The sequence below is a fragment of the Mercenaria mercenaria genome, chromosome 3 (genome assembly GCF_021730395.1).
Source record: "Mercenaria mercenaria strain notata chromosome 3, MADL_Memer_1, whole genome shotgun sequence".
NCBI classification, from domain to species: domain Eukaryota; kingdom Metazoa; phylum Mollusca; class Bivalvia; order Venerida; family Veneridae; genus Mercenaria; species Mercenaria mercenaria.
Window position 1 is genome coordinate 76003756 of NC_069363.1, and position 27994 is coordinate 76031749.

Genomic DNA, 27994 nt, shown 5'->3' on the forward strand with positions numbered 1-27994 from the left:
GATGATGCTACATTACAAGTATCAAAGCCCTAGGCTTTGTGGTTTGGACAAGAAGATTTTCAAAGTTTTTCCCTATATAAGTCTATGTAAACCATATGACCCCCAGGGCGAGGCCATATTTGACCCTAGGGGTATAATTTGAACAATCTTAGTTGAAGACCACTAGATGATGTCACATACAAAATATCAAAGCCCTAGGCCCTGTGGTTTTGGACAAGAGGTTATTCAAAGTTTTTCCCTATATAAGTCTATATAAACCATGTGACCCCCAGGGCGGGGCGATATTTGACCCCAGAGAAATAATTTGAATCATCTTGGTAGAGGACCACTAGATGATGCTTCATACCAAATATCAAAGCCCTAGGCTCTGTGGTTTTGGACAAGAAGGTTTTCAAAGTTTTTCCCTATATAAATCTATGTAAAATATAGAAATAAACAAAGGGCCATAACTCACTCATAAATTGTTGAACCAGTCTGATTTTCAGGGGGACACAACTAGGGTACCAATATATCATTCTGACAAAGTTTGGTCAAAATCCCCCCAGTAGTTTCTGAGGAGATGCGATAACGAGAAATTGTTAACGGAAGGACGGAAGGACGGACGTCGGACCATGGACGCAGAGTGATTTGAATAGCCCACCATCTGATGATGGTGGGCTAAAAAAAAAAAATCAGACAAGCTAAACATTTTGAAATATTAGAACTAATTCTTCCATATCCTACCAAAATTAGTCATGATAAATCATTTCCTGACAATCAAATTTTTAATGCAGTGATATTTGTATCCAAAATTTACACTCAATTCAGGAGCTGATCTTGGCTTTGGGTGGGTGGTGATGCAAATATTTCAAAGGTGTTTGAGGGCAAGCCCCCTTGAAAAGGTTTTTAGCATGTATTTCTAATACGGGTGAAACCAATTTATATTTAACATATCTGACACGTCACTTTTAAAATACACAGCACTCTGACCAGAACAACAGCTTCCAATTCTGACTGTTAGTGTTCCCTCACTTCAGCAGTTATGAATATTACTGATAACAAGAGATCACAGAGTGATCTTGGCGCCCACCAATGTGCCATTTTTGAGTGTTCCAAATTTCAAGACTTACTGACTAGCTCAAGGTCAAATTTCATTTCCGTACACAACACTTTGCATGTGGTCAAAATTCGAAAGCTGTAGCTTGAGAAATGTGAAAGTAGGTCACTAGATCAATTTCAAGGACGAAATGTGAAAGTAGGTCACCAGGTCAAAATCAAGGCCAAATTACACTTCAGAACACAAATTTATGCATGTGGTCCAAATTTAAAGCCTGTACCTTCAAAAATGTGGAAGTAGGTCACTAGGTCAATGTCAAGGTCAAAGTTTGTTTCGGTACACAATCCTATGCATGTGGTCTAAATTTGAAGCCTGTAGCTACAGAAATGTGAAAGTAGGTCACTAGGTCAATCTTAAGGTCAAAGTTCATTTCGGTACACAAAACTATGCATGTGGTCCAAATTTGAAGGCTGTAGCTCGAGAAATGTGAAAGTAGGTCACTAGATCAAAATCAAGGTCAAATTTTATTTCGGAACACAGAACTATGCATGTGTTCCAAATTTGAAGCCTGTACCTTCAAAAATGTGAAAGTAGGTCACTAGGTCAATGTAAAGGTCAAAGTTTGTTTCGGTACACAAAACTATGCATGTGGTCCAAATTTGAAGGCTGTAGCTTGAGAAATGTGAAAGTAGGTCAGTAGGTCAAAATCAAGGTCAAATTCCAATTCAGAACACAAAACTATGCATGTGGTCCAAATTTGAAGCCTGTACCTTCAAAAATGTGAAAGTAGGTCACTAGGTCAAAGTCAAGGTCAAAGTTTTTTGCAGTGCACAAAACTATGCAAGTGGTCCAAATTTGAAGGCTGTAGCTACAGAAATGTGAAAGTAGGTCACTAGGTCAAAATCAAGGTCAACTCATGTCAAGGTTCATCATGCCACTCAAAACCATACATGTGGTCCAAATTTGAATGTTGTAGGTTATTGACAAGAAGATTTTAAAATCTTTTCCCTATATAAGTCTATATGAACCATGTGACCCCCAGGGTGGGGCCATATTTGACCCTAGGGGGATAATTTGAACAAACTTAGTAGAGAACCACTAGATGATGCTACATTACAAATGCCAAAGCCCTAGGCTTTGTGGTTTGGACAAGAAGTTTTTCAACGTTTTTCCCTATGTAAGTCTATGTAAACCATGTGACCCCCCGGGGCGGAGCCATATTTGACCCTAGGGGAATAATTTGAACAATCTTAGTAGAAGACCACTAGATGATGTCATATACAAAATATCAAAGCCCTAGGCCCTGTGGTTTTGAACAAGAGGTTTTTCAAAGTTTTTCCCTATATGTCTATATAAACCATGTGACCCCCGGGGCGGGGCCATATTAGACCCCAAGGAAATATTTTGAATCATCTTGGTAGAGGACCACTAGATGATGCTTCATACCAAATATCAAAGCCCTAGGCTCTGTGGTTTTGGACAAGAAGATTTTCAAAGTTTTTCCCTATATAAATCTATGTAAATTATAGAAATAAACAAAGGGCCATAACTAACTAAAAAATTGTTGAACCAGTCTGATTTTCAGGGGGACACAACTAGGGTACCAATACATCATTCTGACAAAGTTTGGTCAAAATCCCCCAGGTAGTTTCTGAGGAGATGCGATAACGAGAAATTGTTAACGGACGGAAGGACGGACGGACTGACGGACGGACGCAGAGTGATTTGAATAGCCCACCATCTGATGATGGTGGGCTAAAAACAGAGGTCTCACTTTTTACTCTATCAAAAATGTACTCTCGCCAGATTTTGGGGAGATAGGGGCAGAGGACTTCACATTCCCACTGGATCTGCCCTTGCACTGCATTTTTGTTATCGTTTAGGCTATTTGTTTCTACGTGATTAAGGTAAAAAAAAGGTAGCAAAAGGTTACTGTAATACAAGTTATTCTGCATAATTTTTATTTGGCAATTTAAAAGCAATCATCCATAACCCTTCATACCTGGGAAGTTAACAGGAGATGTTTCATTTTATTCACATAATCCTCAGAGTTACTAAGTTACCGAGTTGATAACGTTAACTGTTTATTTTTAGTAACTGTGACCATGGCCTAATTGGACCATCATGTGATCCCAACCTCAGTATTTCTAAAAGGTACATTTTGTTTCTTACAGGCTAATTTGCATTTTAGAATATCAGTCCAAACTTTTGAGAAAACGCTATTTTTTCTTCATTTCTAGTGACTTGCCCAGGTAATGATATAAGTTTGCTTCAGGCAAAGTTTCATTTGATTATGTTTATCTGAAGTTGAGTTATTGATCGCTCCCATTTTTTTTTGTTCACTTAGCAATAGTGATCTCTATTAAACATATTCCAAAATCGAGGGTTCAATGCAATAAGGGCGTATCTACATATGATTATTATATGCAGATACGCCCGTATTGCGTTGAACCCTCAAAATGTGTAACACCTTCCTTCATTTTGATTTTTTTGTTTCTGTTGGGTTTAACGTCACACCGACAACAGTTCTCACTTTTTTGAAAGCAGCTTGCTGTAAACCATGACCCTATTGATCTTACTACACTTGCAAGTTAACTATGAGCCAACTTTCATTAAATTTTCAACATAACATTTTTAACGCACGTCATTGAGCAAACATCACAAATTTGGCACTGCCTATCTGCCTGCCTGCTTAATAATATTGCAAATCTTATGACTTGGTTTTTCATTGTAAAAAAAAAACTGTTTAAAATGTTTCCCTGGAAGTAAATGTTTGTTACCACAAGTGAAATACAATTAAGGTCATGTTCTGCCACAAGTTTTGTTCAGCATTTGTTTAGGTTGTAGTGGGAATAGAAGTGGAAGGGGTCAGATTTGCTGTTGCTGGCGATTGTTGGCAACAAGACGATTTTTTGCCCTGGCTAAAATAACAACACATTGCCACTGTCCCTGTTAACTGGAAAATTTTAAAGGCATAAATACATATGAAATACCAGTAATTAAGACAGTGGACCCATAATGGAAACTGTCATTTTCTGTTCGACAATGTATTTTCTGTGTAAGGTTTTAGCATTTCCCAGCTTGTATGGAAAACCTGTTGTTTGAGCTACATTAACAGATCAAGAATTCCGATGTAGGATACAGAAATGATGTAGGATACAGAAATTATGTAACTGCACTGAATTTGCAGAGTGCCAATACATGACAACAAGGGGCCTCCGTGGCCAAGTGGTTAAGGTCACTGACTTCAAATTACTTGCCCCTCATTGATGTGGGATCGAGCCTCACTTGGGGCATTGAGTTCTTCATGTGAGGAAGCCATCCAGCTGGCTTACGGAAGGTCGGTGGTTCTACCCATGTGCCCGCTCGTGATGAAATAATGCTCGAAGGCGCACCTGGTTTCTTCCTCCACCACCAAAGCTGGAAAGTCGCCATATGACCTATGAATGTGTTGGTGCGACGTTAAACCCAACAAAATAAATAAATACATGACCACAACTTAATAAAACTTTTTTAAAAAATGAAATGGATGCAATAGAGGCAAGACTTGGGCAAAGAGAAAATTTGCTAGAAAAATACAAATCAAATTTGTAAATAGAATAGCAACTTTTATTTATTTTTTTTCAAGTTCTACAAGTTTTCAACAGACATTCATAAACATTTAAACATGATTTACAAAGTAAAAAATATGTTGTACTTTCAAATGTATATATAATGTTGTCTTTACAACACATAGGGCTTTCTTTCACCAAATGAGGAATGGCTATGGGTCTGTACAATTGGAAAAAAAATTGACGAGACGACCAAATTTGGAAAAAATGACAAAACCGAAACGGGGGAAAAATACCACTATTTTATATCAAAGTAACGTAAACAATGAACAAAAGTAATAAACATGAAAAAATGGATGCGGTTGCCCAGTAACAGCGTAAGTAGCCTTATAGGCCAATGCTAGAGACATTCAATGAAAATAAGTACTTTTTGCATTTCCAAGGAAATTTTCACTGTTAATTTAGAATATTTCCTGGAACCAATTTGGAAATATTTGAAATTAAACTAGGAAAAAAACATTTTTTTTGCACTGGGTCAGTCCAGACACAAAACATAACTAATTCATATAAGCAGTTGCTTAATGCAAGGGAGAGCACTAGCACAAGATGTTAAGATTTAAATGCAAGATTTATCCAGCTTATACTTTTCCCACACACCAGCTGGTTTTTCTGGAATGAACTTTCTTCCTGCAGTTTGTCCAACACAAAATCTGTTTCTTTTCCCTTTACATTGTTGTTTAATACAACATTATTTTCATTTGTCATCAGGGTGTGTCACGCACTTGTGTGTCTATATGTCATGCACTTGACTATATGCAGTGTGTAATTTAGGTCCACTTTGCAAATTAATCACTATCATACACATAATCTGTAGCTCACATACCTTCCCGCTGTTTCACTAGGCCTGATAATTTTTACAACCTGGAAAATAATAAGAAATATTTTTATGATACATATTTTCTCAAGGTATGAGAAGTATTCATGATTAGCCTAGCTCCTTGGCTGCTTGGTTATTTTTTTCTGTAAGTACTGGAAACATTTTATAAGTATATTTTAAGCCTATAAAATAGCACACTTTGGTCTGATGGCTACACCACACAGCCCCTATGTCTGCAGTCAGGGGCAATAATAAATGTTAATACAGAAACAACCTGCTGGAGTTACCTCCAAGGTAAATGAAAATATATATGAGAAATATGACAGAACCGTCATAGGGACGGGAGCCAGTCTAAACTTTGATGTTCATGTTGTCTTTTGTTGTTATTGCCAAACAAAAAACATTTCAATACATCAGGAAGCCATGGGTTCCATAACCCTATTTTTCATTTTTACAAATTTATGCCAATTTTTCTGCTTAGCAGTTTTTGGTTAAGTTTTTACATGTAAGCAGGTATCTCAGTACCCACTAATGGGAATGAATTGAAACTTCACACACTTGTTCAGTGTGAAGATCTGTCATGTACTGCACAGGCTTCAAATACCCCATTTCGCATTTTTACAAAAGTATGCCCCTTTTTAGTCTAAAGAGTTTCTGTTTAAGTTTTTGTATTTTAGCAATTTTCGGTTAAGATTTTGTACGTAAGCAGGTTCCTCAGTACCCACTAATGGGAATGGATTGAAACTTTGTAAACTTGTTCAATGTGATGATCTGACATGCACTGCACATGTTCCATAACTCTATTTTGCAATTTTACAAAATTATGCCTTTGTCCCTAGTCTTACTGCATATTTTTCTCAACCTTTGACACAAGCAACCATAATTACTGGTAATGTTTTTTACTTGTTGAGTTTAACGTCGCACCGACACAATTATAGGTCATATGGCGGCTTTCCAACTTTTGATGGTGGAGGCAGACCCCAGGTGCCCCTCCGTGCATTATTTCATCACAAGGTAATGTAAACTATAGACAAGTTTGATGTCGGTTTAAACAGTGTTTCAGAGGAACAAAAAGCATGTTAACACATTACTGAACATTTACAACCTGGCCTGCATGACTCAGGACCTTAAAGGCCTACCTTCCGTACCCGGGGGAAATGGTTATCACCTTAGCATGATCCATAATATTTTCTAATTGTCACCTAATTATCAAGTAATTAATTGTAGCTTATGATAAGCAGAACTCTAGTATACATTATCAAAAGCAAAAACATATGGCCTTTGCCTACAAACCACCACTATCAGGTATCTAATTACAACAGGAGGTCCATCATGGCCAAATGATTTTATTTTTTGTACAAAACATGGGCGAGTTATGTGAATAATGGAATATAAAACATTGTCAACGAAATAGTAAAAGTTAGAATATTTATTTCAAAATAAAGTGACACATATGAGTTCTAATACAGAATGAAGTTCATTAATAAGTACATTATGTAGGCATACAAAGTATTCAGGAGAATTGTACTGTTTGCATACTTATTCTTCAAAACACAAATATGCATGGCCACATAAATGAAAACTAATTTGATAACTTTTTCATTTGATTTATTCGTTGACTTTTTTTCCAAGAAGGAGTTTCCAGCTTTTAACAGTATCATTGTGAAACTTGAAATTATGTATGGATACTATTGACCTTTATATCACTAACAGATAATAAATACGTTCCTATACTTTATCAGTAAATAAAATATAGATGAGTTCGGATGCGTAGTAATAAAATCCCGAGTACGCAGCACGAGTAATTTAATAAATCGCACCGGAAGGCACGGTGGTGTAGGGGTTAGAGCGTCGGACTCCTAACCCATAGGTCGCAGGTTTGAATCCTGTCTGCGGAATTTGACCGCGGCCTTCACAATCCATTCTTTCGGCACGAGTACTGGTCAGCACTCCAGGAAGCAGTCACCGAGAGTAGTTTATATAATGATTTGTAAGAACTTAGCTCTACAACTGATATAAAATAAAGTTTAAGATAAAAAATAATAAATTGCATCCAAACGATTTGCCGTTTTTCATTTACCGATAAAATATAGGAACATATTCATTATCTCGATTCTGAAATGACATTTTTAAAGTCAGTATCTCTTTAAAATTTCAGGAAATATTGTTGAAACCTAATTTTGCCAAAAGCACAATTTAACACAGTTTTGAAAATTTTGTCGCATGGACCCTGTTTCAGCCGGTGATAGTTGAATGTAAATTTTACACATGTGTAAACAACACTAACAATTTGCTAAAATAAAACAACAAAATGTTTCCGAGCAGCTATAACTTTTGTACATATATTACAAATGTTTAAAAAAATAGTGTTATCTTTTGCCTATTAATCATCTGCGTTATGTGTGAGACCTGCAACATTGTATTGTGATGTATATACAAACATATAGGGAAACCATCCAATACTTTATTCTACGATAAAATATACTTAGCTTCTCCACAAGTAATGCGTTCGGTAGGTATGACCTACGACATGAAACTTATGTAAACAAGCGCATCCAATCACAGTCTGTATTTGGAAATTACAATGAAATGATGCGTTCAACATAATTCAGGATATTTCTAAAAAAAATGTTTTAGAATCAAAATAATAAATATTTTCATATATTTTATCACAGAATAAAATATAGGCAATCGTTGGATGCGATTTATTAAATCACTCGTGCTACGTACTATTTACTCATGATTTAAATATTATGGGTCCGAACTCCTGCCTATATTTTATTCACTGATAAAATATAGGCAACATATTTATTATCTGATATAAATGTCAATACATGCTTTTCATAACTAAGAAATGCACTGCTAAGGTATAGAATGCATCTATAATTTCATTTGACAATGTTAAATGCTGGAAACTCTTGCAAGTGGTTCTTTTTTCTTAGAGAAATAAGTTACCAAACAATTCGGATAGAGAAAATTAGTGTGGCTTCATTAAATTAAATGCGACCACACATATTTGTGTTTGGAAGAACTGAAGTAGACACACAAAACAATTCTCCTGAATATTGTGTACGAGTGACTACATAATGTACTAACTTTTAAATTTCATTCTGGAAGAACTCATATGTGTCACAACTGTTACAAGGACATCCATTTGATTTTGTAATTATTTACTCTTACCCTTACTATTTCATTGACAATATTTTATGATTTTATGATTATTCACCTTACTCACCCATGTTTTGTACAAAAAATAAAATCATTTGGCCATGATGGACCTCCTGTTGTAATTAGATATCTGATAGTGGTGGTTTGTAGGCAAAGGCCATATGTTTTTGCTTTTGATAATGTATACTAGAGTTCTGCTTATCATAAGCTACAATTAATTACTTGATAATTAGGTGATAATTAGAAAATATTATGGATCATGCTAAGGAGATAACCATTTCCCCCGGGTACGGAAGGTAGGCCTTTAAGAGTCCTGGCTTATAGTTCAGAACTCTTTAACTGATCCAGGGAGACACATCAAGAGTGGACTATCCTAAAATCAGACATATTACTGGTAGAGACGGACAAATATTCCCTTATTTAGCACTTTTGATGATTTTGTGAAACTTATTCCTCACAAAAATCATATCTAACTTATCTGTGAGTACACTGTTTACATTTTAAACAAAGATTTAACATGGTGTAATTAGAATGCTTCTAAATTTCAGGAAATTCTGGTTATACAGTAAACCTCACTTATAAGGAACTCGGATATAAGGAACTTGGATATAAGGAACACTCGGTTATAAGGAACAGTTTTCAATTCCCGATCTAATTCCTTCTTTATTCAATGTAAAAATCCTCGGTTATAGGGAACTCGGTTATAAGGAACACTTTTTCCTGTCCCAAAGTATGAAATTCAATGGAAAACCCCTCGGTTATAGCGAACCGACAAAAAGAAAATAAATTATTAAAAACCGGAAATAAACAGAATCGCTGATGACGTCAGAGTAACGTGGGCACTTTCACGCACATAAACAAATTATTTCATTACTATGATCTATAGATTGTTAATTTACGGATACGATAAAAAGACAATATATAATATCATCATTAACATTTACCGAATACTAGACGATTATGTATTATGCTTCGGTCTTTTAAAGTATACTCGTAGAAAACACACTTGTGCTGTTTAGTTTATATCCCTACATTTGTAGAGACTCACAAAAAAGTATTAAAATCAATGTAACCAAATAATACATTACGCTTATTTCTGCGTATTTGGACGCATACATTTTGAAAAAGGACGCTAGAAAATCCCAGACGCGACATGGGACGCGTATCTTTTTGCCATGCACGTGCTTGCTCAATACACAATGAATTACATTAACGGAAAACAGTTGCGCCTGTCAATCAAAAAGCGGAGTTTACGATGACTCTTTTTGCTCCTGGCCAATCATAGATCCACGTTTTCCAATAGGAGAATGGTCAATTAAGGTACATGTAGTATTTTGTGTTTACGTAATCATCAACACGCGACAAACCACTCTGATAATGTCACAAATAATTGTGTTTTTAACACGCGGCGTACTAAGGTGTTTTGAATTCGCTGCTAATCGCGATAACTGGATTAAATGATGATTGAAATTAGAATGTTTGCAGGACAGTCACAGGATTTGATTGTGTTGATTTTCATAGCCGTTCCTGAATGAATTAAACAATAATTGGCTAACCCTAACCCTTTCAAAATGGATGCAATACGAGATATATTCCTTTTGCTGGTATCGTTTGGTCATTTTAAGTATAGAATTTCCTTGTGCAAGATAAATATAAACAAGAGCTGTCTCCATAGGATGACACATGCCCCCGATGGCACTTTGAATGAATAGTTATGGCCGATGTTAGAGTTTAGGACCTTTGAGCTACGGACCTGGGTCTTGCGCACGACACGTCGTCTTACTGTGGTACACATTCATGCCAAGTTATTTGAAAATCCATCCATGGATGACAAAGATATGGACCGGACACGAATGCACTATCATGAAAAATGACCTTTAATGTCTACGTGTGACCTTGACCTTTGAGCTACGGACCTGGGTCTTGCGCGCGACATGTCGTCTTACTGTAGTACACATTCATTCCAAGTTATTTGAAAATCCATCCATGGATGACAAAGATATGGACCGGACACGAATGCACTATCATGAAAAATGACCTTTAACGTCTAAGTGTGACCTTGACCTTTGAGCTACGGACCTGTGTCTTGCGCGCGACACGTCGTCTTACTGTGGTACACATTCATGCCAAGTTATTTGAAAATCCATCCATCGATGACAAAGATATGGACCGGACACGAAAATTGCGGACAGACTGACGGACCGACAGATAGACGGTTCAAAAACTATATGCCTCCCTTCGAGGGCATAAAAATGGACAGGGACTCACAACTTTCTCACATAAAGATTTATTGTCGGTCCGGAGTGAAAACACATAGCCCTTTTTAAATGTCAGTCAAATAGTGTTCGCTATACAAATTGTGTTTGTTATACCAACCTTGCTTACAAGGAACTAGTTCGCTATACGGATAATAGTGTTCGCTATACAAATTGTGTTTGTTATACCAACCTTGGTTACAAGGAACTAGTTCACTATATGGATATAAGGAACCTCGGTTATAAGAAACAATTTTTAAAGGTCCCAAGCTGTTCCTTATAAGCAAGGTTTACTGTACGACCATGTCCGATGATAACAGTATGAGGAAAACCAGTCTATACCAGTCAAATGAAACATCAGCTGTTTGTAAAAGTAAAACAAATACACACATAGACATTTAAAATCGGTCTACCAATGAAACCTATGATTTTCATATATTTCGTTAAGACTATGCTGAAAATAAAACAAAGTATACCACGCATGGTTGATTTAAGCCATTTTAATGGAAAATTACCCTCACGAATAAATAGCATATGGGAACAAAGGTGACTGAGAAAATTTCAGTCGTGTAATCTAAATATTATCCAAGTTATCGCAATTACAACAAGAGCTGTCACAGGAGACAGCGCGCTCGACTATTTCGATGCTGGATAGTGAAATTAGGTACATCTGAGGAAGCTGGAGCTGTCACTGGAGTGTTTAATGTCTCAAATGTGGATAAGTTATTGGACAATAGCTTTAAATGCACCATGTGTCATATCATGCGGCTAATAATTCAGAACAACTATTTTAAGTTTTAATCAAATCTATTTAGTAATACTGGAGATACAGCAAAAGTGCATCGCAACTTGAACTGGAAATTCTATTAGTAACAAGAGCTTGTAGAACACGAAATGCCCCCCTTGATGCATTCAGTAATTGCACAAGGAACAGAAATTATTTGGTCACTGTGCACAAACGTTCTACTGTTCTTGGTCAAAGTGACCTTGACCTATGATCTACTGACTTCAAAATCAATAGGGGTCATCTGCTGGTCATGATAAACCTCCCTATTAAGTATAGTGATCCTAGGCCCAAGCATTTTCAAGTTATCATCCTGACACATTTTAAATGTTCCTGGTCACTGTGACCTTGACCTTTACCTACTGACCTCAAATTTTTTAGAGGTCATCTGCTGGTCAGGACCAACTTCCCTTTCAACTTTCGTGATCCTAGGCCCAAGCGTTCTTGAGTTATCATCAGGAAACCATTAAACGGTGCCTGGTCACTGTCACCTTGACCTTTGACCTACTGACCTCAAAATCAATAGGGGTCATATGCTGGTCATGATCAACTTCCCTATCAACTTTCATGATCCTAGGCCCTATCGTTTTTGAGTTAACATCCGGAAACCATTTAACTGTTCTGGGTCACTGAGACCTTGACCTTTGACCTACTGATCTCAAAATCAATAGGGGTCATCTGCTGGTTATGATCAACTTCCCTATCAACTTTCATGATCCTAGGCCCAAGCGTTGTGGAAACGGATTGGTCTACATACTGACCGACATCTGCAAAACAATATACCCCTCCTTCTTCGAAGGGGGGCATAAAAAGAGGGCATAACTCAGAACATACTGGTGCCAGTATTATCAAACTTGTGTTGTATGATGTGAGTGATGATGTGGAACAACCATTTTAAGTTTGATTAAATCCATTTAGTAACAGCAGAGATATAAAAAGCATCAAAATTAAACTAATTCTAAGTGAAAAAGGGATATAACTCATAAAACATTTGTGCCAGAGTGACTGACCTTGTGCCATATGATGAGGATGAGGATCTGGAAAAACTTATTTAAGTTTTAATCAATTTCTTTAAGTAATGACAAAGATATAGTGAAAGTGCACCACAATTAACCTGAAATTCTAAGTAAAAAGGGGGCATCTTTCATGAAATATTGGTGGAAGTGTCACAGTTATGGCCCTTGTGTCAAATGATGTAGGTGGTGATGATGAACAATTATTTTAAGTTTGAATCAAATCCCTTGTGAAATAACACAGATATAGTGAAAATGCATCAAAATTAACATAAAATTCTAAGTAAAAAGGGGGCATAATTCATTAAAAAACTGGTGCCAGAGTTATGGACCTTGTGTCAAATGATGTGGGTGATGATGCAGAACAGCCATTTTAAGTTTGAATCAAATCCATTTAGTAATAACTGAGATAAAATGAAAGTGCACCAAAACTTTAACCTGAAATTCTAAGTAAAAAGGGGGATAATTCATGAAATATTGGCGTCAGAGTTATGACCCTTGTGCCATATGATGTGGGTGATGACGAGGAACAACTATTTTAAGTTTTAAGCAAATCCATCAAGTAATAACAAAGATAAAGAGAAAGTGCATCAAAACTTTAACCAAAGTGCTGATGCGGAAGGACGCCGAAGCCGGGTCGAGTAGGATAGCTCTACATACTTCGTATAGTTGAGCTAAAAATGACTGATTATAAAAGTCTATGAGTGTAACATTGTTCCTGTTGCAAGTAAGTAGATGTGCAATTTTCAGTCTAAAGTACTTTGTGACACTGATCTTTGATAACAATAGAGGTCTTCTACTAGCAACAGACAGTCATGCTCAGAGTTTACATGGCCATAGGCCCAAGCCATCTTCAGCTCAGCTAATAGATTATAACATTTTTTATTCTCAAGGTCACTTGACCTGACCCCTGAAACAACAGCTGACCTGTAAAATAACACTGATCATCTACTGACCATAGACGATCATGGTATTAAGTTTAAAGGGTGTAGTTTGAAGCAATTTAAAGCTGTTGATGTGTAATCCTTTCCAGTCTTTTGGCCTGATCGCATGCATTTGACAGCCTTAGGCCAAAGCACTTTCCAGTCTTTTGGCCTGATCACATGCACTTGACAGCCTTAGGCCAAAGCACTTTCCAGTTATTGATTGGAAACCACTTTCAGTCTCAAGGTCACTGTAACCTTTGACCACAAAGAGAAGGAGTCACCAAACAATAAAAGAAAATAATGTTGTGAAATCTGTTTGCCGTAGGAAAAAACATTTTCCACTTACTTATTGTTTTCACTGTAAAGGTCACCGTGACTCTCACATTTTGACCTACTGATCCCAAAATTTTAAGGCTCATCGAGTGACCAGGGGCAATCATCCAATTAACTTTTGACCATGTAGGCTGATGAATTCTCCAGTTACTGACCAAAAACTGTTTTCAGCCTCAGGGTCATTGCGACCTTTACATTTAACTTACTTACTCCAAAAAATATAGGGGATAAAGGTCATCTACTGACCACAGGTAATCATCTTATGAAGTTTGACCAGTGTAGGTCAACGCATTCTCTAAGTACTGACCGGAAACCAAAGTGTCTACTGACAGAGTCGCAGACAGACAGACAAACATGAGCAAAATAATATATCCCCTCTTCTTCGAAGGTTTCATAAATATTTACATGTCCTCTTTTCAAACCGAAGTATCTTGCCACAGGATCACCCTGCTGTATTCTAGGCAGCTGAGATTCCTTCAGTTTACTGTCATTGGGTTAAGGATACTATATCACTAATCAAATTCATAGTTCAAATACCTGAATAGGTTTGTGTTGGATTTCAGTCACTTATCAAAATGATTGACCTTTCCATATGCCAGGTAAAGGCATTATTCTACGTTATCTGGATAAATGACCAGTTCCATCATGTATTTCGATTTATCAAACATACACAACTACCTTAAAACTCAACAAAAGAACAAATAGTGATATTTTTTTATATTATCTGACTCTAATGTCTGTCACTGAAAGGATACTATCTCTCCAACAGTTCTTGTTTCTCTTCAGCTGTCATAACAACATGCTCTGGTACCAACTGAAAAACAGTCCAACATACTGACGAATATATATCTTAATGTATGTTATACAAAACATTTGATCAAAAATGATTCAAGTCTTCTCTCTTTTAAGCCTGCTAAATTTCTGAAATGGACTGGGTTCATCATTCAATTTGGGCAATATCATTTGTTATTCAAAGGGGTGTTCACTAAACATTTACTGATTGAATAGCGAACACTAAATAAGTATAAAATATTTTCTTTGTTTTGGGTTTAAAGCTGCTTTTTAACAGTATTTTAGTTATGTAACGGCAGGAAGTTAACCTAAACAGTGTTCCTTGATTCTGTCCCAGTACAAACCTAATCTCTGCAAGTAACAGCCAACTTCTTCACAGGAATCAGAGGTGGAGGACAAATGATTTCAGACAAAATGTCTTTTATCAAGTCGTCACAGAGAACATAGAGGATCAAACTCATCTATACTACCCGTGCTCCATAGATCTTCGCTCTGCCTATTGAGCCAAGTGGATGGGCAGTAACAACTATAACTGAGCCGTGCCATGAGATAACCAACATAGTGGCTTTGTGACCAGCATGGATCCAGACCAGTCTGCGCATCCGCGCAGTCTGGTCAGGATCCATGCTGTACACTAATGGTTTCTCTAATTGCAGTAGGCTTTAAAAGCAAACAGCATGGATCCTGACCAGACTGCGCAGATGCGCAGGCTGGTCTGGATCCATGCTGGTCGCAAAGCCACTATGCTGGTTTTCCCATGGCACAGCTCAATTATTTAACTAACAGTTTATCAATCTGCTGATTTAATGAAGTATTAAGGACACTAAACAGAACAAGGTTTACTTCTGGTAAATGCATGTAAATGGAGTTTGTTAACCTTGCACACTGGCCTTCCAATCCTGAGGTTGGGGGTTCGATCCACGGCAGCTACTCGGGAATTTTCAGAAATGCTTTTCAGTGTTTCCCACCCAACTAGAGGTGTACTGGTCAGGAACCCAGGCAATCCTTGTGTGTATCAGTGCTATACACTGGGCACATTAAAGAACCAAGCTGTCTATTCGCAACGAGCTAGGCTAAGTTAGCTGGATAAGCCTGTATCTGATTTCTGATCTCTCTGTCGTGGGGGCTTTGTCTCACTCTGTCCTTCTGGTCAGATCGCTCTGTGACTTTATTAGTGGAGGATGAATTATGCGCCCTGTGTGGCTGCATTTGAACTATGTAAAGCGCCTCTGAACGTGAAACTGATCATGAAAAGGGCGCTATATAAATCTGGTATAATAATAATAATAATAATAATAACTTCTGCAGTAAATTAAAATCTGAAGGTTCCTGTGGGCAAGGTGAAGCACACTCAGCAAGTATGCCGTGAGATCGTACCTTCAAATTTCATGTTAAACTTGCTAATATGATAACGGTAATGGTTTTGTCCTCAACATGATGAGGTTAACAACTGATGTACTACGAAAATCCTTCTAACATTTCTGACTGAAAACAACATGGCTATTCACCTTTAACCTCAGTGTGACCTCTACCTAGGACATAGTGACCTCAGGTCAGCCCGTAGTGTGAACACATCGCTCTTTTCAAACGTCAGCCAAATAGTGTTCGCTATACAAATTGTATTCGCTATACAAATTGTACCTTATAGAAACCTCAGTTACAAGGAACTAGTTCGCTATATGGATATAAGGAACCTCGGTTATAAGGAACAATTTTTAGAGGTCCCAAGCTGTACCTTATAAGCGAGGTTTACTGCAGGCGTATAATAAAACCACAGAAAAGTTACCATGTGTTCTGTGATATTGATGAGAAGCTCGGATTCCAAAAACTGTTCTAAGATGTACTTGGGAGCCATATCAACTAAGGCCTGAAATGCAGAACAGAAGATACGTCTCAATATTTCATGATAATGATTAAAGAGGAATATGCATTGATTACATGTTATTTGACAATGTACCTTTGTAAAAATAGCATAAAAGAACAAATAATCTGGCGAAAGAATTACAAATATTAAACTACAAACTGCAGGTTGCTTTCCACAAAATATGTATGTCTCAAATTGAGAGTAATGACTTCAGTAGAAATCATTTAAATCAGAAAATCACGATAATATGAACACCTATGCTTTACACTAATAACTTGTGAGGTTTGGTGAAATTCAGCCTAACTGTATACAGCAAGCAGTGTAATTTAAACAATGTAAGTAAACAATGTAAAAATATGACAAATCAAGGGCCATAACTCCTCTGAAAATCACTGAAGTGGAACATGTCGATAATTTGCATAATAAGACTTTGCACTGATCGCTCCTATAAGATCTGGTGGAAATTTGCCCTATTATATAAGAGCAGTGGCTCAAACATCATAAAATTTGATAAATCAAGGGCCACAAAATGCCGAACTGGAACATGTTGAAGATACGCACAACTAAGCTTTGCCAGGGCCTCCTCTGGGTTTTTCATACTTGTCGCCAACCTTTTCGCCAATTTGAAAAAGTTGGAGCCACTTTAGAGCCATTTTTGAGCCAAAGTTCTGAGCCACTTTTATTTCTCTTAGTTGGCTGTCATAGTGGGCATAGAGAAATAAAATATTGTAAATAATTTCATTAGGAATAATAACAAGTTTTGAAGGTGCATTAGTTTATTGTAGAAGTAATTTTTATTTTTATAGCTCTTTGGTCAGAATTACCAATTTTTCAGGACTCATTTATTTTCGGAAAGGAAAATTCGGATTTTTTTCTATTCTAAAAGGTCGAGTTGAACACTTGTCTAATGATTTTTAAGAAGCCATGGTAGCAAGTGATATCTTCCAGCTTCTGAACATTTCAAAGAAATTAACCAGGTCCAGGATACAAATTGAGGTCGATGTGTTTTTGTTTTCGGATCCATCGTTAAAATCTTTTATGAAAACTGAGGAATTACAAAATTATCTTGCAAAAACTAACAAATTAAATGTGTCTTTCGTACTTATTTAAATTTCGTCAGTCATACAACTGCATGCCACAAACATGTCGATCTTTTTTTTTTTTTGTAAAAAATCGCAACACATAAAGTACACCGTAATCGGCGTTAATTTTGGTGAATTCTCGGCAGAGGTCAAACATACAAGCTGGCAGATGTTTTGATTACTGGTTAATCATCAATTCACACATTATTACGCAATTATCTTCTCAAAGTGTCAACCAACTTCAATAGTCGAATTGTCAACACTGCCTAGACTGGTTATCGATTTTATTCACTACCAGCGTCTAGGTAAACGTGTATCGGGAACCAATTATTGGGCCGCTTATATCACTACGGAAAAAACAAATGCCGAGGAAAAAAAAACTATGCGCCACTTATTTTCGCCATTCGCAAAATTTAGCGCCAAATTCTTAAAAATATCGCAAATGGCGACATTGGCGATCGACAGCGGAGGCCCTGCTTTGCAATGATCACTTTGGTGAAGTTTGATGTAATTTCTCCTGGGATGATATTTACATGCAGAAAGGCTTTCTTTTCCCTATGCTGGGTCTAGCCATTATTCTATGTTATCCATATAAATGACATTATGACTTCCTGTTCATCATGTGCAGAACTATATTAATAATGAATAACTGAACTATATTAATCAAGCATGGACCACTTTGGGAGAAGTCTACCTTACAAAGAAAATACAGCCTAATAACCAAAAGCTAACCTGCTTAGCCGACGGTGTCATCCCAACCTGTACAATTATGATAGCCCGTGTAATATTTTCTTGTTGCATTCTCTCGCAGTAAGTTTTGATTGTCTTAATGCCGACCTTTTCATCCTCTGGGAAGAACACGAACATCTGGTCTGAAAGAGGACTTGGAACTAAAAGGCTTGATAGTATAAATAAATTTGCGTGTAAAAGCTGAAAAATACTTTATATATTCAATATTATACAACCCGATACTGACCAGCTATACAGATGAACCTGGCTACCACCTGTATTAGGCAGTTAGTTACCTGAACCAGTCAGTCACTTTACATCTCAAACTGAATCCCTTTTCTAATTTCAAGTTGTATTAGGCAGCCACCTGCCTTACGCAGCCAGACTGTGTCACTGCCTTGACTGGCTGCTAAAGGCAGGCTGGACTGTATATGGAGTTGTTTCTAGGAAGGCCATCTGTTTTAGTTTCCTAAAACAGGACAACAATATACATTAGGAATACTGACCACGTCACATGGAAACCATGACATTCTAAAGGGGAATAACAAGCAGTCAGCCTAAAGAAACGATTTTGTAATATGCCATTTGCTCTCTCACAAAAAAAATAACTGAGCTGCTCCATGAGAAAACCAACAGTTGGTTTGCGACCAGCATGGATCCAGACCAGCCTGCGCATCTGCGCAGTCTGGTCAGGATCCATGCTGTTTGCTGAAGGTTTCTCTAATTTCATTAGGCTTTGAAAGTGAATAGCATGGATTCTGACCAGTCTGCAGGCTGGTCTGGATCTATGCTGGTTGCAAACGCACTATGCTGGTTTTCTCATGGCGTGGCTCATATCACAGTTTTCTTTATCAACATTTGGCTTCCTGTCTGCCATTGCTTTTAGGCTTAAATCAGTCTTTATCTGTTTTTGCTGATAGCCCTGATAAGAATTTCTGTGAAATAAAATTTTGAAACCAAATATTGGTAATTTGTTTTACTGGATGCTTTAAATATAAAGGTTTCTATTTGATACCGGCTCAAATTCTAAATTTTCAAGGATTTCTATAGCAACCTAATTAACAATAAAACACACAAACCTGTGGGATCATCGTTGTGGGCAACAAGAACAATCAAGTCACTTCTAGCTGGTTTTCTTTCACTGAAACATGAAAATAAGGAACTTATCATTTAATTTTAAAACAATCAAAGTAAATACAGTCTTACCTGTCTTAAGCAGCCAGCCAGAGGATGCAGACAACTTGGCCGCTTAAGACAGGTGACTGCTGATCAGAGGTGACTGTTAGTACAGGAAAACTGCACAACCTGGAAGAAATTTTCTTAGGGGAAACAAACTGTGAAGGGTCCATGCTAGAGGAGAAGATTTATTTATCGATTTATTTTGGTTTTACGGCGCACCAACACAGTATAGGTTATATGGCGCCAAACAGGACTACAAAAGAGGAGAAGAAGCAGTCTTGCAAACAAAGCGTAAAAAGTAGAAAAATCTGAGATAATTGCTTTACAAGATAAACTTCAAACTGACTGGGCAAAAATACTGTTTCTCCTTGTATGATTAAGAGTATATATGTACTAGTTTCCAGTGTTGTATATGAGTAACTTCAAATAAATCAAAACAAAATCAATCAGATTATCATATTTGAAGACTTAATAGTTTCATGATGAAGAAACTACTACTACAACCTCAAGAACATTTTGTACTGACCTAGGTTTATCTCCAAACTGTCCCTTAAATTCGTCCAGTGTTTGGTCCAATTCATCTTGAGTGACAAGATACCCTCTATCATGACACAGCTGTAAAAAGAACAATACAATGAAATAATAAGGCGTAAAAAAAAATTGTTTGTTTCCGGTATCCCGACCTACCTTAAATTTTTGGCCCGACCCTAAATGTTTTTATGGCCTTTGAGAATAATTTTTTCAACTTTTTCACAAAGTTGCAAAACTGCACTTTTCATGCTTTAAACATGGTCAGTGATGTAAGAAATCAACTTACTGATGCTCTAAAGGCATAACACCCCTATTTGTATTCATTTTTTGACACAAAAATAATTTCCGAAAAGTCTCCCTTAATAAAAAAAAAAATCCAAAAAAAAAATTTTTTCCGACCTACCTACCCTAATTTTTTTAGCATGTTACCCGAAACAAAGAATTTTTTTTTAGGCCCAACTATGCTCAGGACTTCATTATTGTTTTTAGACTGGATTTTCATTATTGTTTTCAGACTGGATTTTCATTATTGTTTTCAAACTGAATTTCCTTATTGTTTTCAGACTGAGGCATCATGTTCTGGTGTGAAAACAATGAGTCTGGTATCCAGCTGTATCAGTCTGGGGAAGCTGTGGTTCAGTGGTTTAAAGGTTTGGGCCGCTCAACCTGACAGTTGTAGGTTGGAGCACCACTGACGTCATGACCACTCCTTTTCAGATGACACCAGTACTATTTTTTCAAGGAAGCAGCCTCAAGTGGTTCAAATAAGCTTAAAGTTTTCATCATAATTGAGCAAAAATAAATTAGTATAAGCTATCATTGTCAGTATTTTATTTTTAAAGAAACTAAAATTATGTCCACAGGACACGGATACCCCACATACTGCCCCATCCTTTATGGTCATATTCAAATGAAGTTGTGCAATGCATCTGAGCAATTTTGAACCAATTCCTTCAAAAAGTGTATGAGGATTTGAACACATGAAATTTCTTCACTATGGCCTACTTTGTGAAATTAAGAAAGGGCTATAATTCTAGAGAGAAAAAAATAGCCACAGAAAAAGTCCATTATTAATACAAATGTAGTCATCTTCACATCATGGTCTGATAATCCTTCATCTGTGGAACTTTTAAGCATATCCTTTCAATCGTGTTTGAGGAGTTGGACAAACAAGACTTTTCTCTATATTCTATAATTCTAAAAAAGTGTAAAGAAACCCTTGTTAATGAGCCATAAGCTGATTGGTTAAAAATGTGTAGCCTTGGGTCAAACATCTTTAAAATCTTGAAATGTAATGTTTTCTGTGCAATTTCAAGTATTTTATAGTTGATATTATTTTATATTTGATCCTGAAATTTGCAAATTTAGAAAAGTAAGTACTAGTGGGAATTTGATCACTAAATTCCATGCACAATTGAGGGTAGCTGTCTAAGAATGGAAAGAATGGAAATAGAAAAACTAGATGTGTGTCCACTGTAAAAGGTTTTATGACTCAGTTTTAAACATTTTTTAAAATGTTTGTGACACAAACTTTTAAGAACTTTATGTGTATTTTTCACTTAGTGAAGGACCATAACTCTGGCCTAGCTGAGTAAAATCCCAAAGAGAACACCCAGTGCAAAATTTCTTTGGCTATCAAACAATCCTCTAATGTTTTATGACTCTAGGTCAAGTACATTTTGACATACATGCAACACAAACTTTTATTTTTTTACTAAGTCAAGGGCCATAACTGTGGTCTTGCAAAGTGAAATAGCTCAGAAAAAACTCAGGTGCACACTTTCACATACTGGATAATATTCCTACATGATTTCACAATCCAATCTGACGGAGTGAAATCCCAAACAGAACACCAGGTGCGCAACTTCACATGCTATATAACAATCTCCTAATGTTTTATGACTCTAAGTCAAATACTTTTTGAGATACATGTGACACAAACTTGTATTCCATTTATGTACATTTTTGACAAAGGCCATAACTCTGGTCTGACTGATAGAAATCCAGAACAAAATCCCATGTGCACAACTTCACATGCTGAATAATATTCCTACATGATGTTTCATGACCATATAAATAAATACATGTCATATACTTTTTGAGATATGTGCGACACATTCATGCATAATTTTTTACTAAGTCAAGGGCCATAACTCTGGTCTGACTGAGTGATATCTCTAACAAAATCCCAGATGCACAACTTCACATGCTGAATAATATTCCTATAATGTTTCAAAATACTGGGTCAAATACTTTGAGATACAAGCGACACAAACATAGGCCCTTTTATGCCTATGACTACGTCAAGGGCCATAACTCTGGTCTGACTGTGTGAGATACAAATTAAAACCCCTGATGCACTGCTTCCCATGCTGAATACGGTCCTGTGAGGTTTGAAGAACTTAAGTTGACAATAATTAATGACATTAATAAGAATTACATTTAGTCATTGTCTATGATCCCAGGATTACATAAATTCTGATTTTTATAAACTTTGGAATCCAAACATAACATATTTACATAAAGTCTTCATTTCCACACATTCACAATTTCTTTAGTTAGGCTATAGGCCTAATGAGATTCTATTAGGTTTAAACATTTCAAAGGCCAAAATTTAATATTTGAAGCATTTATTATTAGTGATTTAAGTTTCTATGATAATAATTTATGTAACATTGTTGATACAGTATGTTTCAAATATGAATGACACAAATTATTCAAATAAGTTTTTCTTTTCATCTTGTTGCAGATGTACTGGTTGGGAACCATTTCCCAGACAGGACCAGTTTCTGGACACATGTAATATCCGCTTTATTTCGTTGTTATGCGTGTAATTGTTTCATCTAGATCATTGAGATGTTTGTTCTCCATGTCTACAACAAACCACTATTTTATAAGGCTGTATAATGTTTGGGTTTTTGATGATAACTCACCTGCGTTTACAAAACAACTTTCTGTCTTAACGGGGCATGAAGATAGCATTGCGCATGTGCAGTAGTTCACACATGCCGAGGTATCAAGTGGGGAAGAAATAATCAAACTACATAATGATTGTCTGCTGATAACATGTTCTACTTTTAATTTCACGCTATAAGTTACGAAAGATGCAGCACTGTCGATTTTTGCACTAATTTTATTCTATATCTATTGGAATTATCAAGAATTCATATAAGACGAAATTCGAGTTTTTTGTAGTCAACCTCGGTTTGCTTTCGTAGCTGCTATTGAACGTCGGGTTATGTTTCATGTGAAATTTTGAAGAGATGAATGATAAAGAAATGTGTAGAAATAGTATAATTACTTATTTTGATATCAAATTTACAACAAAACACCGTCAAAATATTTGTCCGGATACTGGTTTACCTGACGTGGAAAATAGCTTATTTTAGTGACCCCATTTGAGGCCCCATGGAACCCATATTTTACGTCACAACGCGATGCTGATTACAACATGGGATGTGGAAGGAGCTGAAGTTTGTGCAGTGTGGGCTTCTTTTATGTCAAATATTTTTTTAGGGAATAATGGAGCCAAAATATGAAAATGTGTCCGGAAAATGGTTCCAAACCAGTATATCTATACCTTACCTTTATTTTTGTTCAGAATATTTGTAAAGTTTTCACATGTCGAGATTCAATTTTAACATTTTATGCAGTCTAAGACATAACAAGCTTATACATCATGTATTGCATTCAGAAATTATGGATTATTATAAATACAAATAATTGTAGTAATAGAACATAAAGGTCCTAAAATAGATTGTAATTCCAGATATTTGCAGCTTTAGTATATTATAACACAACTTCTTTAATTTTTTATGGGGCACTGGTGATTTTTCAAGGGAGCTCTGCCTTTTGGTAGCATCTAGCCTTACTCATTTGGCTTATCTGGATGATTTATTTTATGATCTGATATTTTATACTGTTAAGAAAGCAAAGACAATAAAAAATCCAAATAAGTCATAATATACTGGTCAGACTTACTTGCTTTAATAAATTAAACATTAATATTCATGTAGAAACTTCAAATGGGTTGAATTTAATCCATATTTTAAATTATTTTCATATAAGAGACTTAAATCTTCGAAAATATGATGTGATAGGTGTGAGGAGATATCTACCTTGACCCAGGTTTCAATAAACAGCAGACTGCCGATGACACTTAATTGCAGAAACAATGTGTGTCTAGGGGTACTTTTCTTTACTTAATGTCGGTTAATTGATTATTAAACAAACAGTTCTGTGCCGATTATCATTATATCTTGTTAAATAACGAAATAAATACTAGGTACATATTATTATGCTTAATCTATTTTTTCTGCTGAATTTCAAATAGAATTCATTTAAGGGTTACAATGTAACATGCACTCATTTATATGTTATCAACAGTTTATTTTACAACAAACTAATCGGCACGGAACAGTGTATTCATTTGGAGTTCCTCGGTTATTTTGGTTTTGAAAGAGAAGGTAAACAATCGGGTGAACGCTTGTATCTGTAAACCATTTAGATCCAAGTTTTAGTGAACACTGGTTAAGTCTTATTTTTTATTTCATTTTCAACAAAATTTAAGATATATACCGTAGATACCCATGTATAATGCGCAGTTTTTTGACTCCCGGGACCACCCCCGAATCGTGGGTGCGCATAATACACAGGTATAGACAATTTTCCAACTTCAAAACAAGTTTGTTACCGATGTTCGCCATTTTGGTAAAGGGAAACTACTCCCCGCGCTTACTGTCTCCGCTAAAATCTAAGATTGCCGTTACGTTCCGTAAAAGATCGAATTGTTTATTTTTCTTTCAAAAAAATTAATTTCATATAAATTTAAAAGTATTTTGACGAAAGAAATGTTTATAAATCACAAAAATTATGTTACTTATTAAAGATCGAGAATTCTTTAACCGAGATCAAACTGTGAACAACATAATTGACACGAGGTGACACGTTAATTGCCGGTAATTACTGGCTTTATGATCGTGACAAAAAGACTATCACACCTTTTGTTATCAGTTTAAATTGAGAAGCTCATGTCATTTTGAAAGATACCATTCCGAAATATTGAATCAGCTGCTATTTATTTATTCAAAATAGTGAATTAAAAAAGGTAAAACAACAAATATAACAATAATTTACTGGTTTTATTTTCGAGAAAACAAAAATCGATAGTACCGTGAGACCGATGCTGCTCTCCGCCGCGGAGATAAAATTTATTACCGGTGTCGATGTAAACTCTACTTTCGTTTTCCATCCACCTCAAAATTGACCAAAATTTTTTTTTTTTTTTTTTTTTCCCAGGATTTTGGACTAAGATCGGGGGTGCGCATTATACACGGGTGCGCATTATACATGGGTATCTACGGTATAACCCTAAATCTCTAGAAAAAGGAGGTCCATACCCCTAGAAAACCCCTAACAGGATTGTCTAGCGGTACGGATCCGTACCTCTAGAATCAGATTCTAGAGTTACGGATCCATACCCCTAGACACTTCCAAACACAAAATATACATTCATAAAACAGTCAGGGGTGTAACTGTTTTAAGTTAGGTAACCTATTTCAGTTACTTTTTCAAGCATTTTATAACCTGTATTACTTATAAAATATAGTTAACTCAGGTAAGTTATTCAAAAAAAGTCTTTTTGCTGTTCTCACAAGGTGACCATTAAAGTGACATTAGTAGCAAACTGTGGTTAATCAAATTCTCTTTGAGTCTGATCATGACCTATTAAGCATAAATTGATGATAATGGGATGTTAAGAGTTTTACTGCTTTAAATCTTTTGTGTAAAGCTTTATCAGCCTTGCGTAAAAAATTTACTGCATAGCTGGAAAGATAAAGGTTCAAGGATTCAGAAAATAATTGCATTAGTCTCATTCAAAATAAGGAATTGGCACAGGAGGGCTTTGTAATATTTAATGATAACTGAAACAAGTTATGAAAGAATAAGCAGTAACTCAAATGGGTTATAAACTGCGGTAACTTGAAACAGTTACACCCCTGACTGTAAAATGTCTGAGAGGCAGTTTATGCTTTAATGTCAACATAAATTCATTATCAGACAAATACTTTGTACATGTACCAGAAAATGTTCCCAATGAATTTCATTGGGGATTTCCTAACAGAAATACATAGTTTGGACGTGACAGAGACAGCAACAGGGTTCTCGCTAGGATTTTCAAAGTAGGAGTCCGGGACTCCCTTCCTGGAAAAAGTTGCAGTCCCAGTATGAAAACTTGGAGTCCTATATTTTTGCCGTGGTTACATTTAGTCGTAGCCTTCTGAAGAAGTTTGTAATTTATATAACTTACAGAGAATGGTCTTCAGTGTGATGAATACATGTTGATTACAAAGTGATGAATCAGTAGCTGCACCTTTCAGACTGGTCTCAGAAAAGTTGTATAATTTAAAGATATTGGGAGGAAGAGACCTTGGGAGGATACTCATCTTAAACTTCTTTCCAGAGATTTTTTTTCAGACTGCTGTAAATTTAAATGTCGTAACAGGCCTACTTTTATTTTCACTTTTTAATTTCAGTTTATCTTGTTTATTGGTCCCAAGAAACAACTAATTAACAACTGTTACCTTTTAAAATTCCATTCATGTAAGTCTTAATTTATTCAAGTGAAATAAAAAAACAAACAAAAAAAACAACAAAAAAAAAACAACACTCATTAACATATTCATCAGTGACATCAACTGGGCTAATATGCATTTTTGCAACCTACTTCTAAAACGCCATACCAATCAGCTACAAAATAAACAAAATTAATGTATAATTTTATACATCTTTGATCATACCAATTGCTTATTTAAACCAGCGTGTAAGCATTACCAGGCCAGGGCTACTTTCAGTTTCACTTTCAATATGTAGATTCAACACGTTTTTCTAATCTGATGCTAACTGTGACATAATCACATTAGAAACTTTGTGATTTGAATACTATTATACCCAGAATTTTACTCATGACATTGAATGGATGCGATACAAAAAAACATTTCAAACGCCGACATCTTTCGGTCAATTAAAATGTGGAAACAAAGCAATATTTATTTATAAATCATAAATCCGGAACGGCTGCGAAAAACATCGCAATTAGTTCAATTACACTGACCTTCTTCAGTATTCATTTTTAAAATCCAATTATCAAAATTTGCGACGAATGCAAAAAGCATAAGTAAGCTGCGTGTTGTGTACATTAATTGACCAACACACTCATCAAAGGCATGTTGATTAAATCTGTTACGTAATAAACAGTACTACCCCAATCTACCATGCAGTTATTGGAAAACAATGATTTCTGATTGGTCGAGAGCGCCAAGCAGCCACCGTAAACCCCGCCTTTAATTGTCAAGCAGTTATTTTTTTGACTCGGTAAGCTATGCGTCCAACAATTTTTACGCGTCCATAGGACTCGCGATTGGAATATTCTCACGTCATTTTCCGAAAAGTATGCGTACAAATACGCAGAATTAAGCGTTCCCGAGAACCCTGTCCCGAAACGTCGTATTATTTGGACAACTAGCATCTAAATTTCATATTAGCATCCTCTCATGAAAGCTTTGAGGGGTTCCTACAGAGCCATTTCTTACAATGTACGCCTATCGACAATAACGACAGCAGAGGTCTTACCTAAGCGAGACCCACGAATACATATGACAATCAAGATAAATGTCTATTTAACATCAATCTGTGACTGACTGTAGATACCTGCATGATAGTTTTCCTTATTTTCCATAGCTTGTATGTTTCGGCCTCATCATCCATGTTCAGCTGTCAGAAGTATTTGCTAAATTACGCAAAAACACGCAATTCTTCGTCCCAAGGAAGATACCGGAAACACCTAGCTTTATAAAAAAAAATCGAATTTGAAG

The 27994-nt window shown here is 36.1% G+C and overlaps 1 protein-coding gene across 1 annotated transcript; it reads right to left on the reverse strand.

Moving 5' to 3' along the window:
- Positions 1-4631: 4631 nt before the first annotated feature.
- LOC123524342 (DNA-directed RNA polymerases I, II, and III subunit RPABC1) lies at positions 4632-27986 on the reverse strand. The gene is made up of 8 exons (XM_045302464.2): positions 27831-27986; positions 20116-20204; positions 19490-19551; positions 18414-18553; positions 16522-16602; positions 14699-14757; positions 14349-14427; positions 4632-5508 (listed from the first exon to the last, which is right to left on the reverse strand). The coding sequence occupies exons 1-8, from the start codon at positions 27885-27887 to the stop codon at positions 5443-5445; spliced, it is 633 nt and encodes a 210-aa protein (XP_045158399.1). The 5' UTR covers positions 27888-27986; the 3' UTR covers positions 4632-5442.
- Between the last annotated feature and the right edge of the window lie 8 nt (positions 27987-27994).

Bases quoted from the DNA above. Each gene is read 5' to 3' on its own strand.
- LOC123524342 (XM_045302464.2), bottom strand. From the start codon at position 27,887: ATGGATGATGAGGCCGAAACATACAAGCTATGGAAAATAAGGAAAACT. The intron at 16,603-18,413 runs GTTAGCTTTTGG...TCTGCATTTCAG, and splicing joins TGACACCGTCGGCTAAGCAG to GCCTTAGTTGATATGGCTCC. The intron at 14,758-16,521 runs GTAACTTTTCTG...ACTGTTTTTCAG, and splicing joins TCAATATCACAGAACACATG to TTGGTACCAGAGCATGTTGT.